Source organism: Galeopterus variegatus, unplaced genomic scaffold (assembly GCF_000696425.1).
Source record: "Galeopterus variegatus unplaced genomic scaffold, G_variegatus-3.0.2 Scaffold269, whole genome shotgun sequence".
Taxonomy (NCBI): Eukaryota; Metazoa; Chordata; class Mammalia; order Dermoptera; family Cynocephalidae; genus Galeopterus; species Galeopterus variegatus.
In genome coordinates this window covers 678,312-693,543 of record NW_007726380.1, presented here as the reverse complement: position 1 = coordinate 693,543, position 15,232 = coordinate 678,312, and the positions used below count along the sequence as shown (strand labels likewise).

Genomic DNA, 15,232 nt, shown 5'->3' with positions numbered 1-15,232 from the left:
GCTCGCTTGAGAGAGCGTGGTGCTGACAACACCAAGTCAAGGGTTAAGATCCCCTTACCAGTCATCTTTTTTTTTTTTTTTCCTTTTTGTCTTTTTTACTGACCGGTAACGGGATCGCAACCCTCGGTGTTGCGTCTGCACCGCGCTCAGCCAGTGAGCGGGAACTGGTCTCCACATGGGATCTGAACCCTCGGCAGGAGCGCCACCGCGCTCCCAAGCGGCGCACTCTCCAGTGCGCCACCGGGCCGGCCCTACCGGTCATCTTTTAAAAAAAAGAAAAAGAAAACAGGATACAGCATTCTAACTACTTGTGAGTAAACTCTTTAGTAAATTATGCATACTAATAAAAGTATATCAAGATATACTAATGGATGGCATACTGTAGGTCATAATCTTTTTTTTCCATTTTTCAAATTGTTGATAACATGGTTATATACAAACATGTGTTCATCAAAGAATGGGAACAGAACGGTGGGGCACTGTGAGGAGGTAGGGAAGGGAGAGCTTGTGGAGAGGCCGGGTGGGAGGCTTACGTGGGCAGCTTGGAGAAAAGGGAGCTTCAGCAAAGCACCGGCACAGCCATTCTGCAGTGCCAGCAAGAAGGCTGCCCGAGGCCCAAACAGCTCAGAGCTCGACTTCTGCAGATTGTGAAAGTGCTCACAATAGCGTGGCACAAAGTCATCATCCCGCCAGTATGAGGTCAGAAAATTGTTCACCTGGAAGGAAGGGGCAGGAGAGGCATGAAGAGGCAACCCAGTGTGCCACCATTACAGTGCCCCTCTCTCCCTGACACCTGCTCCTGCCCACCTGCTCCTCCACCACGACCCGCCAACAGCGGGTCAGGTTCCTCATGATGCTGCTGGGAAGGCCCCGGGTAGCCAAGGAGCTCCAGTCGTGGCTTCTGTTCCTGCCCTCTGTGGCGACAGAGGAAGTGGCAGGGGCAAGGAGGGGCAGCCCCCTGGCTCCCAGGTCCCTAGCCAAGGCTGAGCCCTGAGGCCATTCCTGACATGCTATAAGATGAGCAGGCTGAGCACACAGGGAGGGGAAAGGGGAAGATAGATGGAATCCTGTGGTGTGGAGGGAGTGGTGGGCCCCAGGAAACCGTTCCTCACTAGAGCTCCCCACCTGGACCCTGGCACTCACTGGGCCGAGGAGTGGCCACCACCAGAGGGGATGCCCCACAGGGCTCAACGTGCACCAGCAGGTGGGTGAGGCGGCGCACCCGCGAGGAAAAGGCTGCTGAGCGGCTCTGAGGGTTGTGGGCAGCCTCCCGACACTCCAGGTACTGGTCCAGCAGCCAGCCGAGGGGGCTGATGCCATCCTCATCTGGAGATCAAGGAAAACAAGCCATGGCCTGGCATGTCCTCAGCCAGGGAAGTGGGAGAGGCCGGGCTGGATGGGAGTGTAGAGAAAGCACAACTGGACTGAATCATATGGGGAGGGGTAGCAAGTCCCCTCCTGACCTCACGGTGTCAGCTGGCACTTGAGAAAGGGGGCAGCCCCTGGGCTGTGAGCAGAGGGCACAGAGGTGATGAATGCAAGTACCAAAAAGGCAAAGAGCATAACCCAGGCGGTTCTAGGGTACAGCAAGAAGGAGCTGCTGAGTGGGGCCTCACAATGGAATGGGAAAGGGGCCAGGTGTCAGGGTGGTTACCGGGTGAGGTGATGTTCTGCACCAGGGGGCTGACCAGGGCCTCCCAGCAGGTCTTGCCCAGTGCTTGGGCAGCCTCATCATCAGGGAGGAAGTGATCAGCAAAATTCTGCTCCTGGCGCAGAGCCTCATTGAGTCTGGGGATGAGATCGGGGAGGAAGGTGTCAGGGACCAACTCCCAGCACCCAGACTGAAGCTCCACTCAGCACTTCAGAACTACCCTCCACCAACTGGAATAGCCCATTCCCACCACAGAAATCCCTTGTCTTTATCCTTTCTTCCCCTCCCCACACCTCAGAACACTGGCACCCTTCCCAAGCAGATTAAACCTCCATCTTCTGCCTCCGGAGATGCCACCCACCAGCCATTTGCAACAACCTTACCTTTCACACAGACACAGGTACACACACACGCTCCCACATACCTAGAACTCAGGTGCAAGAGGCTCCTGCGGTCCTCCACGATGTCCTGACTCCAGGCCTGTGCCCGAACCATGTAGAAGAGGCGAGTGTGGCGACACAACTGCTCCCGGAACACTGGCCAGAACATAAGCTTGGGGCCCAGGACTTCTAACCCCCGAATGCGTGTGTCGATGCCGCCCTGCAATGCACACAGGCCTTTTTGCTTGCCTCACACCCTCAGGATGGGTTGGGATCAGCTACGCCCTCAAGCCTCACGCTTGGAGCTGCCCAAGACCCACGCTAGAGTTCTGGCTCAAGATCTGCAATAGTTCCAAGGCTCAGAGCCCCCTATCCAGGGCCACACCCCACACTCCCTGTACTACCTGCTGGCAGCGCTTTATGCGGATCTGGATGATGGGCCAGAAGTGGTTCAGGTTCTCCAGGAGGATCACCCGGCTAGCACAGGGCATCACATTCACCTGGCGGGGGGCAGAGAGGGCTGTCACCTCCACACCTGTGGATGAGAGTGCTGAGAGCACCCTAGTCAGCTCCAGTCTCCTCACTGTGTCCCTCGCTTCCCCAGGCCCGGGATATGTGGGGTCCTGACAAAGGGGTCCTAATGCCACTCCCTCTGCTAAGGGCCTGATGCCTTCATGTAGGCACAAGGATAAAGGACTCTACTTTCTGTGGGGCTTAAGACAAGGAAGAGTTTAGGAGTCTATTTATTTATTTATTTATTTATTCATTTATTCATTTTTTTTTTTTTTTAAAGATGACCGGTAAGGAGATCTTAACCCTTGACTTGGTGTTGTCAGCACCACACTCTCCCAAGTGAGCTAACCGGCGATCCCTGTACGTGATCCGAACCCGTGGCCTTGGTGTTATCAGCACCACACTCTCCCGAGTGAGCCATGGGTTGGCCCTAGGAGTTTAGGAGTTTAGAGTCTGGGCAGGAGGGCGGATTCTATGAGGGGTGGGCCTATGGCACAGGGGCCCCTACCGAGTTGAGTTCCGTGTTAAGAGAGCTGGTGCTGTCACCCCCATACACCACCACCCGGGCTGGCATGTAGCTCGAGTCCTCGCTGGCCACCAGCAGAATCAGCTGCCTGGGTATAGGGAGGAGGAACCAGTTGGAACGAGAACCTGTCATATCCCTTCAGATAGAGCCCAGGGGACTCTTTGGCCAAGTGCTTGGGGGTGGGGGCTGTTTCCCCCAAGACAAATATGGTGAAGTCACGAGAAAGCATGGGTATGTGGCTAAGCATATGCACGGGAGCATGTTACCTGACCAGGATGCCCTGGTGCATGTGCAAGGTGATGTAGTGGGATCCAGCGCTGCCATTGGACTCCCAGTAGGTCTTGGGGTTGCGGTCTGTCAGCTTGCTGGCCCGGTGTGGGTTGGAGGACACCTCCACCTTCTCCCAGCACTTGTCCTCCTTCACTTCTACACTGGAGCCTAGGGACAAGTGGGAAGGGGTGGAGGTCACAGCCTGGTAGGGAGTGGAGGGGACACAGGTGTGGGGATGTGGAATAATGGGGGACAGGCACGAACCCTGGCATAGATATCTGAGGAAAACATCAAAGAAAGGGATATTGATGGGCCGGTGGGTTCGTCTGTGGTCTTCAATCTGGCCTAGCACCATCTGCAGGCGGAATATCAGAGGGAAGGGGAGAGGGAGGAACGTGGAGAGACACACGGAAAAATGTATGGGGAAAAAAGCAGGTGGGACTTTCTCCACAACACTGGCAGAGCAGGGCAGGGAACAAATGCCCCCAGGTTCACTAGTCACCTGCTGTTCTGATTCAGGAACGTGTCCCCTTCCCTGCCACTGCTCAGGCTTCATATTCATATGCAGCTCAGAACCCACAAGCTTCCCTCTGCCCTTCCTCCTGACCTGGATGCAGCCTCCCAGGATGTTGGTAGTGAGTTTCCGGTAGAGGTGAGCGTGCTTCTCACACTTGAACACCATGTCTCGCAGCTCCTGAGCCAGCTCCAGCTTTCCCAGGTGCTTCTCCAGGGCCTTGGAGATAGCATCTCGGGCTCCCAGCTGATTGAGTACCACAGCATAGTCCCTGCTTGCAGAGGTCAGACGATGCAGGAAGAAGATCAGTTCCTGGAGCACCTGGGATGAGGACATGAATGGGGAGGTGAATAAAGGAGACAGGGCACATGCCACAAGGGCATTTGCAGTAGTATATACCCATGGTGTGCTGGGTACTGGGGATGCTGCAGTGAACAAGACATAGTGGGAAAGTAAGACAGGGATGAGGGAGACATGAAAGTCAGGTGGAGTTAGAGAACCAAAGACAAACCAATATGGAAAAAGCCAAGAGACACCTGCCACCCCGGGGTTCTAGACAACTGCTTATGTTGGCAACAGGTGCAGAGAGCATCCCTGGGTTCTTTCATTCAGGCCCAGCTGTCCCAAGAACCAGTTGTAGGGCTGCCTTTTGAGATGTTCAGGCCCCAAGCACAGGCACCAGGATAGCTGGAAGGGGACCAAGCGGGCCTGGATTTGTGTGTGGACACTCAGTGAGTCCACCTCAGAAACTAACACCTGGGGAACAGCTAAAGATGTGGACTGCGGACACTCACTGCCACCACGACCCTACTTCTCTGACCCCTTCCAAAGCCTTCTGTGCCCGGGACCTTTCTATATTTCTTGCAGGGGACTCTGGTATGTGATGGTCCCCTCTACCTCCTTCACCCCTTTCTCCCACAGGCCCACCAATAAAAAGGTGTCGCTGAAGCTCTTAATGTAATATATATATCCTTTTGTGTAAGAAAGATGGTAAGACCATACATTTGGGTTTGTTTATATTGGCGTAAGGAAATACAGGAGGGACACATCAATTAATACAAGTGGTTAACAATAAAGGGTGTGTGGGGGTACTGGGAGAACAGGGATTTGGATGACAGCGAGAATTCTCAATGTGTACCTTATATCGTTTTGATTTGTGAACCATGTGAATGTACTACCTATTTAAAGAAATAAAATTCAATTTTAAAAGCGAAACTCAAACCAAGAGCACAAAGGCTTTGTCGTGCCCTCCAGAGCCTTGCCCAGGGGGGCTGCCTTGCCAGTGGCTGCCTTATGTCCTTTCCCTCCCAGCATCTCCCAAGAGCAGGGCAGGGGTACCTCTCGGTTGGTGTTTGGGGACCGCAGGCAGGCCATGCAAGCATCCATGGCCTCATGCCAGGGGAGCAGCAGTGCCTCAGGGAAGTCCACCAGCTGCATCAGGATTCTGGGGGAGGGAATGGGAGGACAGAGATGTGTAGCCAGACTCAGAGACCCCTTCTGACCCCTCACCTTTCCCTCCACTCCCCCCACCTCAAAACGGTCAGGTGCAGGGCCCTGTGGGTTGCTGCTGGAGTATCCAGGCTCCACATCAGTGTAAGGAAGGTCTGGGGCTGCCGCTGCAGCCGCAGCAGGACTGGCTTGACCTCGTTCTCCCGGTTCCCCTCCAAGCTGAGGGCTTGCTCCAGATCCAGGAGGATTTTCCCAGCCGGACCATAACCCTCCACCAGACACTGTAGGGGAGTGTTGGGGCTCTGAGATGGGAGTTCTTTTGCTACAGGAAGAGGGGAATCACAAGAGTTGGTCATTGTTAGTGATGTGAAGGCTCAGAAAAGGATAGACAGATTCATGACTCTCAATTTTTTTTTCTAATTTTTCCTAAAAATGCTTTGATTTTTTTTGTCCTCCTAAAAGTTAAGTTTGGGGGTCGCATACTATCTCTTAATATACTTATAAGACAGCTTCGTGACAAATTTTATATTTTATATTCTTAAAATAGCAAAGTAGCTTTGTGTCTGCAAATAGCAGAGCATTTCTCTGTATTTCAAGGCATGCAGGCTGGCTGGTTCAGTTGGTTAGAGCACAGCCTTATAACACCAAGGTAGCAGGTCTAGATCTCTGTACCAGCCAGCCGTTTAAAAAAAGAAAAAAAAAAAAAAAAAAGAGCATGGTGCTGATAACACCAAGGTCCAGGGTTCAATCCCTGTACTGGCCAGCAAAAATAAATATGAAAATAAAAGCATGTAATAACTTCGGTGCCGGTCCCGGTCCGGTACGGGCGCAACACTGAGGGTTGTGATCCGTTGCCGGATTTAAAAAAAAAAAAAAAAAAAAAAAAAAGAGCATGGTGCTGATAACACCAAGGTCCAGGGTTCAATCCCTGTACTGGCCAGCAAAAATAAATATGAAAATAAAAGCATGTAATAACTTGTTTTTGCCTCCAATAGTAAAAGTTAAATGTGGGGGCTCTTTTAAGACTTCAAAAATCTCTTGCAATTTTCAAACTTTACACCCTCCTTCATTTTTTGATGGGAGTACAATGTCAGCTTCTCCATTTCTTGCTTGTCTCTAAGTTTCAGATTCTTCCTAAGGTACTACCTCTTCCAGACAGGATGGCTCAAAAATCAGCACAGACATCTCTCCTGTGCTAACACCCTCCTAAAGGCAAGTCTGCTCAGCTGCTATGTCTGTCTGGCACTCACATTCCACTCTGGTTTCATTATCTGATTCCTGGGCTTCCAGTAGGAGGGCATCTTGGTAGGCTTCTAGAAGGGATTGGTAGGGTGGCTGCCCTGTCAGGGCCCCGGGCCCATATTTCCTGTAGACACGGCAGTTGAGCAGGTCCCTGAGAGCACTGTCATTGAGTCTCTGTGGCAGAGCCAGCAGCAGGTCCTGGGCCAACTCCATAGGCACAGCCAGCTCAGCCAGGATCTCATCATCCAGAATCTGCCACCGGGGAGAAGCTCTCACTGCAGGTGGCCCTGCAGGCAGAGAGGCTCCAGAGGACATTTGGTAGGGGTGGGAATCTCTCTGCACACACATCCTCTACCCTGAACCTCTCATAACTGCCCTCTGGCTCCTCCCAAACAGCTCACCAACACCTCCCACCTCCAAACATTCCAGACCCCTCCCTGCGGCCCTTTACACTCTCTGACCTCTGCTTCCCATCCTGAGCCTTCCAAATGCTCTATGACAGTCCAGCCCTTGCAGGGAAGCCCTCCAACCTCCAGGTGTCTCCAGGCTGCTCTACCTCCCCATCCAGGTTCTCCTGGAGGATCTGTAGAACCTCTTGATAGTCATGTCCATCCAGCTTCTTGATGAAGAAGAGGAGCTCCCACCACTCAGCCTGGGTCAGGTGTTCACTCTCTTCAGTGTCCTCATCCTCAGGTGGCACGTAAGGCATGGCATAAAGCTCTGTCATGGGCTTCCAGCGCCAGGAGGGCAGGGCTGTGGAAATGGGCCATGGAGCAAAGGGATATCTGCCCACCCAGCCAGACCACTGCTCCTCTGCTCAGAGCTGACCCCTGCTTCCTCTCTGAGCTCACCTCCACCCAGGGCTCCACTGACCACAGCCCTCTGGTACTCATCAGCCTCAATCATGTCCTCAACGTCTTCCTCAAAGCCCAAGATCTCCAGCATGTGCCAGTGTACCCAATAGGTGCGGCCTGTTGATTCCCACAACACCTGGAGGATAGGGGAAAAAGGAGAGGGAAGGTGGAGAGAGGGCTCACTAAGGACTAGCTGTGGCCCAATGATATGGAACAATAGTCCTCAGGATGACCACTTGGCCAGGTTTGGAAAAACCTCCAAATAGCAAAACACTGGCATATGGAGAACGTATACACACACACAGAGAACATCTTCACCTTATTGGGATATAGGGATGCGTTTTGCCTCTCTTCTCATCCTATCCTTGATGGCTTCTGCCCCTATACTTCTTCTCGGCCTCAACCACCACATCTCCCTGACCCTGACTTTTGGGGGTCTTGCTATATCAGTTTCTTCCTTGGGTGTTAGTCTTCTTGACCTCACTGCCTCCTAAACCCAGATATTCTCCAAATGGCCCCGCTTTCAATTGCTGACCCCCTTTTACTATCCCAGTCTTACTGAGGGTTTCCTCCTTGGGTGGCCTGCCAGAGCTCACTATATGGAAGCCCCAGCTATGACCCACCCCAAATAGATCTCCAACAGTGTCCCACCACCGTGTCCCACTCACCTGCACAGGGGGCACGCCATTGTTGCTCTGCTGGAACTCACCCTTGTCCCCAGCACTGATCTCCTCGTAATTATCCAGCATCCGCACTCGCATCCCTGGCTGCAGCGTGTCCCGAACATACAAGGCATAGGTATTGCCACTTGCGAACTCAGAGCGAGGGCGAAACTGCCTTGACCTCCTCAGGGAGGGCCGCGCCTGGGCAGATTGGAGCCCTGGGTCTGCATCTGCTGGCTGGAAGATGGAACAGGGGCACCGGACCGAGCTCCCTGGTCTTGAAGCCTGGTCCCAGCGCATGGCCTGCACCAGCTCAGAGATGAGGGTGCCCAAGGCCATACTGAACTCCAACTCCAGCCTACCCCTCTCACCACTCAGCTCCTCGGGAGCAGAGTTGTTCTGGGCACCTGGTCCCACAGCACTGTCGTTCAGCTGATCCAGCAGGGAGGTGACATGCAAATAGTGCTTTACCAGGGAGAAAAGCAGCCTTCCTGGGACCTGTGGAATACAACCTTTGGCCTACATCCACCCTTTGCCAGTTTTAGCCCCTCTCTCCACACTGTCCTCTGCAGACAGGTGCAAAGGCCTGGTCCTTAAATCTTGTTCACAGCTCCCCCCACCCCACAGTATACCTGTGGCAGCTGAATGCCCTCAAAAGACATGGGATGTTCAGAGAGTGTGGCCTGTGCAAACAGTGCTAGCAGAGCACAGCGGCTGTCAAAATCCAGGTGTTTCTCAATGGCCTCTTGCTGGCTCAGTGACAGAAGGATCTGAGTCCGGGTCCCTGTAACCCACATCCCAATCAGTAACTGCTCCCTAACCTCATCCTTCCAAGGTATCTCTCCTAGACCCTCTACTTTTTCAATCCAATCCTTTTGCCATCACACAGTGGGAATGACATACTTTGCTGACTTGCTTCAAAAGCCAAAATTTACCATCCTATTCGTATGTGCACATGTATACACACACACACACACACACACACACACACACACACACACGCACACAATCTGCAACAGTGTAAACTCTAAACTATTCCTTTTCATAGAAAGCCAATTAATTAATATTAGGTTCTTAAGGATTCAGTCTTTCCTCTTTCTGCAGAGATGCCCCTCCTCCCCCACCTCCTTTTCTTCCAACTCCAAGAGAAGAGCAACAGAATCATTTACGTACTGATGAGGTCAGAGGCTTCTGGCACAGTGTCCTGTGAGTCCCTGAGCCGACCCAGCCCCTCTCCTGCTTTCCCTTCCTCCCCACACTGCTCCTCACCAGCATCATGGGAGGACAGGGCTTGTATCATCCGGCCTGCGCTCCAGCGAATCTGATAATCAGGACTACTTAACATGTGCATGAGCAAGTCCAGGACCCTTGGGTCCTTGAACACCCCAGTGAGGGGCTCGATGCTGGCATAGGCGCTGAGCACATGGACAGTGTGAAGCAGAGGAGCAGGAGGAATGGCACCCACACACTCCTCCAGCTGCCGAAGGGCCCTCTGAATAAGGGACTTCACATCGGTTTCCATCTCCCCCAGCACAGATTTGTCCAGGGCCCCAACCTCCCCTGCAGACTTCTGGGAGGGACCGATAACCTGGCCGTTCTCGCCCAGCATCTTGTGACAGTTGGCATAGATCTCATCATTGGACATCCATAGCAGGATGTGCTCAGCCTTGCAGTCTGCTTGACTCGAGTCCCCTTCCCCATCATCCCCACGCCGGAGGATGAGCCAGCGGATCTGGTACTCAGGATGTCCATCGTGACCCACTCGCTGGCGGATCAGCTCATCAGGATAGGCATGCAAGCCAGGCCCCAGAGGCACCCTGAATTCCCTGTAGCGGAGTTCCCCCACCATCCTGGCACCTGGGACACACAAGCAAAAGAGAACAGGCAAGCTAAGGGTAAGAGGGGAGGTCGGAAAGTCAAGGACATCCAGGTGTTGGGGAAGCAAATGTAGCAACAGCTGTCGGGCCGCTGCGGAGACCGGGAGAATAAAACAGGGTCAGAAGTTGTCTGCTGTATGTTGGTTGGGTGAGGCCAGGCCTGAGCAGAAGAACACTGAGGTTTGTTCTGCGAGGACACATTTGAGGGCTAAAAGGAATGTCTCCAAGGCCCTGCAGCCTGGAGCGGGTTAGTTCAGAAAAGCGGGGGTGGGGACAGTGGGGGCAGGGCGGCCTTGGAGTTACAAGTGAATTCCAAAGCCCTGGGACAGGGAGCGGCCCTGGGAAGAGGGTGTGTGAAGCCCAGAGGACTACGTTTGGGAGGGTTGGGGAGGGAGATCCCGAGTGTGTGTGGAAAGGGGTGAAGCACGGAGTGAGTCGTAGAGGCAAGAGACCTCGAGAACTGGTGGCGGAGTGGGAGGGCAAGGCGCGACGGGCTTGGAAGAGGGACTGGTGGGCTGGAGACGCCTATGGCTGGAGCAACTGGAGTAGCAAGGATGGTGGGAACCCGAGCGGCTCGGGACAGAGTGCACAGGAGACCTGGTGGGTGAGGGGCGCGAGGCTTGGTCGACGGGGGTCAGAGACCGGAGAAAGAGAGGACGCGAGGTAGGGTGGGAAAGGGGAGGCTAGGCCCGAAAAACGAAAATCCCGAGGTACGGTGGTACAGGAGGACGCGAGGTCGAGTGAGCACGAGGCTCGGTGGGCGACTGGGCGGACGAAAACCCAGGGTAGGGGCAGGGGGCCGCGGCGGGGCTCTGGCCACCTCAGAAATCCACCGGGATCTTGGAGCGAGGCCTGTCCTTTGCAGAGCTAGGGACGCGGCACAGACGATGGCGGCGACGCTGGCGAAGATTTGGGCCCCGCCTGGGCCCCCCAGGGGGTCGAAGCGGAGAGGCGGGAGTGGGCGTGCCGCCGCAGACAGGGGGCGTGGCGCGGGTACCCGCTGTCATCGCCGGCTTGCGCAGCTTGGCGGCCGCCGGGGCAAGGCGGGGCTTGGTCCCGGCCAGCGGTGCCGGAGCCCCGCTCTGGGGACTCCACCGCCCGCCCAGAGCCACGGCTCATTTCCGCTGGACCCAGCGGAAAGCTAGGGGCCCTGGGAGTGCGCCGGGGAGGAGTCGCGGGTGCCACCTTGGCGATGCGCGGCACCTCCTCCTTTGCGCCGCCCTTTCCTCTTCCTTTATGTCCTCCCTCCTGCCGCCGGAAGTTCCTTCCCCGTTTCCCAAAGTCAGAACTGGAAAAAACCTTGGAGGTCATTTATTCCCTCTCCTCCATTACATATAAAGGAACTGGGTGGTAGGTACGGCTCCATACTATCCTTTCCTTTCTCTTCCCCCCATACTTGTTTGCTCATTTTTTCCACTTCCAGTCAGTACCATACCCTCCGTCCCCCCCTCCCCAAAAAGAGTAACAGGTAAAAATGGGGGGCATTTTATTAGAGTCCAGGGATATCAGCCTTGGGCAGCAGAGGGCAGCTTCACATAACTCTTCATGGGGGGCAGCGGCCGAATCTTTCGGCCAGCCCAGCCCCCCTTGCGGTGCCAAAGCCCGCTGGAAGGCCTCTTGCCCAGCCAGCGGTTCCGACCTGCCTTGCCGATGACCCGTTTGTTATGATCAACGTTGGATACTCGGCCTACTGTTGCTATGCACGTTTCCAGCACCTGACAGAGAAAGCACAGGGAGGAGAATGCACCGTGGGCGGAGGGGGGACTGACAACGTTGAGAGCAGGACTCTTGGGAGGCTTCTTACACTCACTGAGAGAAGGGAGAGGAGAGGGTAAAAGCACAACATAGTTAAGTGTGGGTCCTACAGTAAGAACTGGGTAGTTAAAAAACAAACGCATATTCCACATGGTGCCAACCTGACAAGGCAGGCCTAGTCATGTGGCAGAAAAGCACAAGGCCCAGCTCCAGGCAGTTCCTTGCATCATAAAACACCTGGGAGCTATCCCAGCCAGGAAAGGTACATTCCAAAAATTCCTCCTTTGCTGATCCTTCTCACCTGTACCCTCAAGACACACCTGCATCTGCCTCTTTGAAGGCAGCTGGATGATGGCTGTCCCATTCACCTTCCGCAGTAGTACACCACATGTCCCTGGGGAAGGGAGAAGCTGCTTTGCCACCCTCCACAAAGGAGGAGGAGGTATGGGGGGGGGCGGGAATTTACATGGGAACCATATCCCACATACTGCCCTTGTCTTGCCCTTTAGGAGTAGATATAATTAAGGATACATGCAAGGTTTTAGGTTAAAACACAAGCACATTTTCATCCTCATGATCCTTGTTTTTTCCTTCTTTTTCTCTGCTAGTGGACCAGATATGGACCCATGGGTTCAGAGAATTGTGACCTCGGGTACTCTTTGGCCTTCCAAATTGTAGGACCCAGGCAGCTTCTTCCCCATACCTGCAGCTCGGATATACTGGGCTCCCCGGCCAGGTTCACTTTCCACATTGTTGATGAGGGTCCCCACAGGCAGGGCCCCAAGAGGATGTGCATCCCCTTCCCGAGCAGCAACTAAAAGACAGAATTTCATCAGCACTAGAACCTTCACAACCTCTAGCCCACACATCTGGCTACCATCTCTCACCTGCCATTCGGCCTATGTGGTCAGAGTTCAGGATTATATCTCCAGCTTGCATATTTTCTGTGGCAATGATCCAGCGTTTCCGGCTGCCCCCAGCAATCAGAGCTATGTTTGCTGACCTGTTTAGAGTGAGGGACAGGTGAAGCAGACCATCTAGGCAGCCCCACATCTTCTGAGAAGCTACAAAGCAGCCATTCAGATCTTCCCTTATTGTCCCACATCCCGAACTTGCCTACAGGGATCATAGCGGACTGTGACAACTCTCTCCTTAAAGGGTCCTGGATTGGTCTCCTGCTCGGGCCGGAAACGCAGAAAGTCAATCATGCGATAACGTTGTTTGTGGCCTCCGCCAATACCATGCACTCGAATGCGGCCTGTGGTCATGACAGTTTGGAGACGTGATCCAGGTCAGACTAGTTCAACTCCCAGCATTGGGAACAGGCTCATCCTTGGCCAGAGGGCAGAGCTTCCCAATATTGTGGCACAAGCAGAAAATGATAAAAAATTTGCACAGCACTGGAATGGGTGGGGGAGGCAACATCTACTCAAACCTTGGTAAAAATATAATTATATGATTACTGAAATTGTATAAAATTTCCAGATAAAATCTTTTCAAATTACTGAATTCAATAAGTTTACTGAGAGCCATGTAAATTGTGCTCAAATAATTTCAACTATTATAAGTTTTTGAAGGGTATGCAAGAAAATGTCGTGGAACTTACTGTGTATGGCCAGTTTTCTTCAATTACCCAGATTGTCTTAATAGCACAGATAAGCCGTCTGTTGTTTTGCATGCTATTCTCTGGCTCCTACACACATACTACATGCAGAAGGAGCCCAATAAATGCTTTTTAATTACATTCTTTGGCCTTACAAGGTATGTGTGTCAGTACACAGATCTAGGGTTGTAGCATGTTTTTCCCCTTTACAGCTTAAGTATCCTTGCCCTTGCTCCCACCTGTGTGGTCTCGACCCCCAGACTTCCTCATCTTCACTGGTTTAATAGTGTACTTGGTACGACTCTTCCAGGACACAAACTTGGCACTAAGGGCCACAGAGGTAAGGACTGGGCGGCAGGGGAGCAACATCAAGGTAGAGGGCAGTTGGAGGAGGGCATTGCTCATCACCTAGGGATAAACAGAAATCTCTTTCACTTGAAAGCTAATTGAAGGAGGACTAAAGAACCAGGGGAGAGGGCACAGATAAATTTTAACGTTTAGACCACTTCCTCCTGGAAGTGTCCCAGACCAGCTGTCCAAAAACTCCACCCTTCACAACTTGCACAGATACCAGTGCAGAATGTTTATCCAGGTGCATGTATATTTGATCCTCTCATCTCTGAAATTTTTCTTTTCTTTTTTTGGTGGCTAGTGCGTATAGAGATCTACCTCTGAATTGTTTCAGTGGAATATTCTCCCCTTGGTCATCTCCTTCCAAAGTTTACTCCATACTCTCCTTCTCCAGGAAGACTTTCTTTCCCTCAACAACTCCCTTTTCCAGAGCCAGTAACTGCCACACAGTCATGTACCACCATCAGCACCTATATGCCTTTTGGCCTCTACATTATGACTCTGGAAGTTTTTTGCATATGAACGGAGGGTAAGGATCATTTTTGTCTTGTTCCTTGCTGTATTCCCAGCATTTTACAGGTAGGTTGGTTTGGTTTCGAATTTTATTTATTTTGGGGTTTTTTTGGGGGGGCAGTTGGCCAGTGCTGGGATCAAACCCTGGACCTTGGTGTTATCGCTATGCTCTAACCAACTGAGCTAACCAGCCAGCCCTGGTTTCGAGTTTAAAGTATGCATCTGCCAAACTATCACAATCAGCCTGAGAGCTCCAGAAGATTAAGACTTACAACTTCTCTTTTCTGTGACTCACCAGTTGCCCACTAGGGACCTTAGGAAACCTTCACCTGAAGCTCTTCTTGGTATCTTGTCCTGCATTCTCATAATCTGAGTAATAACTCAGCCTTGCGGGTATCATATCATAAAGGCTAAGAGCACAGGCTCTGAAGACATACTCCTATAGTTAGTGTGTGACCTTGGACTGCTTATCAGTTTTCTCATCGGTAATATAAGAATGATAATAACTACCTTATAGAGTGGTTGAAATGAGTTCATTTATTTGAAATGTCTATTACTTATGCCTGGCTTATCGTAGGCAATCAAATTTTGGTTATTAATGAAACCTCTACAGCTGGATCTGCAAAGTTTCCAGTATCTTATCTGAAGAATCTCGCCCTAAAAGATAACAACACTTATACAGGGGAAAGCTGAGGCTGAGACTGACTTAACCAAGGCGTACGTGACTTCTGACCAGACTAGCATCCCCCGCCTCCTGCCTCCCATCTCCGGCGGCCCGAACTGGAAACAGCCTCCTTCCCGGGTAAAGCGGATTACCTGCGCGGCGGGTAGCAGACTCGAAACGGGGGCGGCAACAGCTGGGGTCGCTAGGCTCAGAGAGCCCAGAGCGCGGCTCAGTGCCCACAGTGCCATAGGGGTGGCCAGGCTCCACTGTACTCAGCCCGCCAACCTTACCTGTAGTCAGGCCGCCTGGCGCTCCCAGATGACGCTAACTGTCCTCGGAGCCGTCGCTCCCCAATTACGTTACGTAAAAAGAGGCGGGCGGAGAACTGGAGATCAAGCTGGGTACACA

The 15,232-nt window shown here is 52.8% G+C and overlaps 2 protein-coding genes across 10 annotated transcripts in view; both read right to left on the bottom strand.

Moving 5' to 3' along the window:
- The window catches only part of CUL7 (cullin 7), a 15,142-nt gene extending 4,301 nt beyond the window's left edge, over positions 1 to 10,841 (bottom strand). For 3 of the 8 annotated variants that reach the window (XM_008566800.1, XM_008566801.1, XM_008566807.1), the window contains exons 1-18: positions 10,759 to 10,841; positions 9,235 to 9,918; positions 8,694 to 8,845; positions 8,068 to 8,559; positions 7,397 to 7,535; positions 7,102 to 7,298; positions 6,554 to 6,797; positions 5,385 to 5,625; positions 5,193 to 5,298; positions 3,605 to 4,175; positions 3,337 to 3,508; positions 3,053 to 3,158; positions 2,436 to 2,531; positions 2,076 to 2,251; positions 1,655 to 1,788; positions 1,144 to 1,326; positions 808 to 914; positions 534 to 716 (exon numbers count right to left, since the gene is read on the bottom strand). In XM_008566800.1, the coding sequence (XP_008565022.1) occupies positions 534 to 716; positions 808 to 914; positions 1,144 to 1,326; positions 1,655 to 1,788; positions 2,076 to 2,251; positions 2,436 to 2,531; positions 3,053 to 3,158; positions 3,337 to 3,508; positions 3,605 to 4,175; positions 5,193 to 5,298; positions 5,385 to 5,625; positions 6,554 to 6,797; positions 7,102 to 7,298; positions 7,397 to 7,535; positions 8,068 to 8,559; positions 8,694 to 8,845; positions 9,235 to 9,910 (3,975 nt within the window). In that variant the 5' untranslated portion in view covers positions 9,911 to 9,918; positions 10,759 to 10,841. Of the gene's footprint in view, positions 1 to 533; positions 717 to 807; positions 915 to 1,143; positions 1,327 to 1,654; positions 1,789 to 2,075; positions 2,252 to 2,435; positions 2,532 to 3,052; positions 3,159 to 3,336; positions 3,509 to 3,604; positions 4,176 to 5,192; positions 5,299 to 5,384; positions 5,626 to 6,553; positions 6,798 to 7,101; positions 7,299 to 7,396; positions 7,536 to 8,067; positions 8,560 to 8,693; positions 9,209 to 9,234; positions 9,919 to 10,758 lie in introns of those variants that run through there. The other 5 variants (XM_008566802.1, XM_008566803.1, XM_008566805.1 and 2 more) reach the window with 4 other exon arrangements.
- Positions 10,842 to 11,407: 566 nt separating this feature from the next.
- On the bottom strand, positions 11,408 to 15,192 carry MRPL2 (mitochondrial ribosomal protein L2). 2 transcript variants are annotated; one of them, XM_008566798.1, is made up of 7 exons: positions 15,115 to 15,192; positions 13,536 to 13,704; positions 12,810 to 12,951; positions 12,581 to 12,696; positions 12,397 to 12,507; positions 12,014 to 12,087; positions 11,408 to 11,653 (listed from the first exon to the last, which is right to left on the bottom strand). In XM_008566798.1, exons 2-7 carry the CDS (start codon positions 13,699 to 13,701, stop codon positions 11,444 to 11,446), a joined length of 819 nt encoding a protein of 272 aa, XP_008565020.1. In that variant the 5' UTR covers positions 13,702 to 13,704; positions 15,115 to 15,192; the 3' UTR covers positions 11,408 to 11,443. The 2 variants fall into 2 exon arrangements, with proteins under 2 accessions (XP_008565020.1, XP_008565019.1); XM_008566797.1 differs by having other exon boundaries at positions 14,977 to 15,150.
- Between the last annotated feature and the right edge of the window lie 40 nt (positions 15,193 to 15,232).

Excerpts from the sequence above, each read along its gene's own strand:
- MRPL2 (XM_008566797.1), bottom strand. The coding sequence starts at position 15,072 with ATGGCACTGTGGGCACTGAGCCGCGCTCTGGGCTCTCTGAGCCTAGCG. Across the intron at positions 12,952-13,535 it reads TGGGGGTCGAGACCACACAG|GCCGCATTCGAGTGCATGGT; the intron begins GTGGGAGCAAGG and ends TCATGACCACAG. Across the intron at positions 12,697-12,809 it reads GTCCGCTATGATCCCTGTAG|GTCAGCAAACATAGCTCTGA; the intron begins GCAAGTTCGGGA and ends CACTCTAAACAG.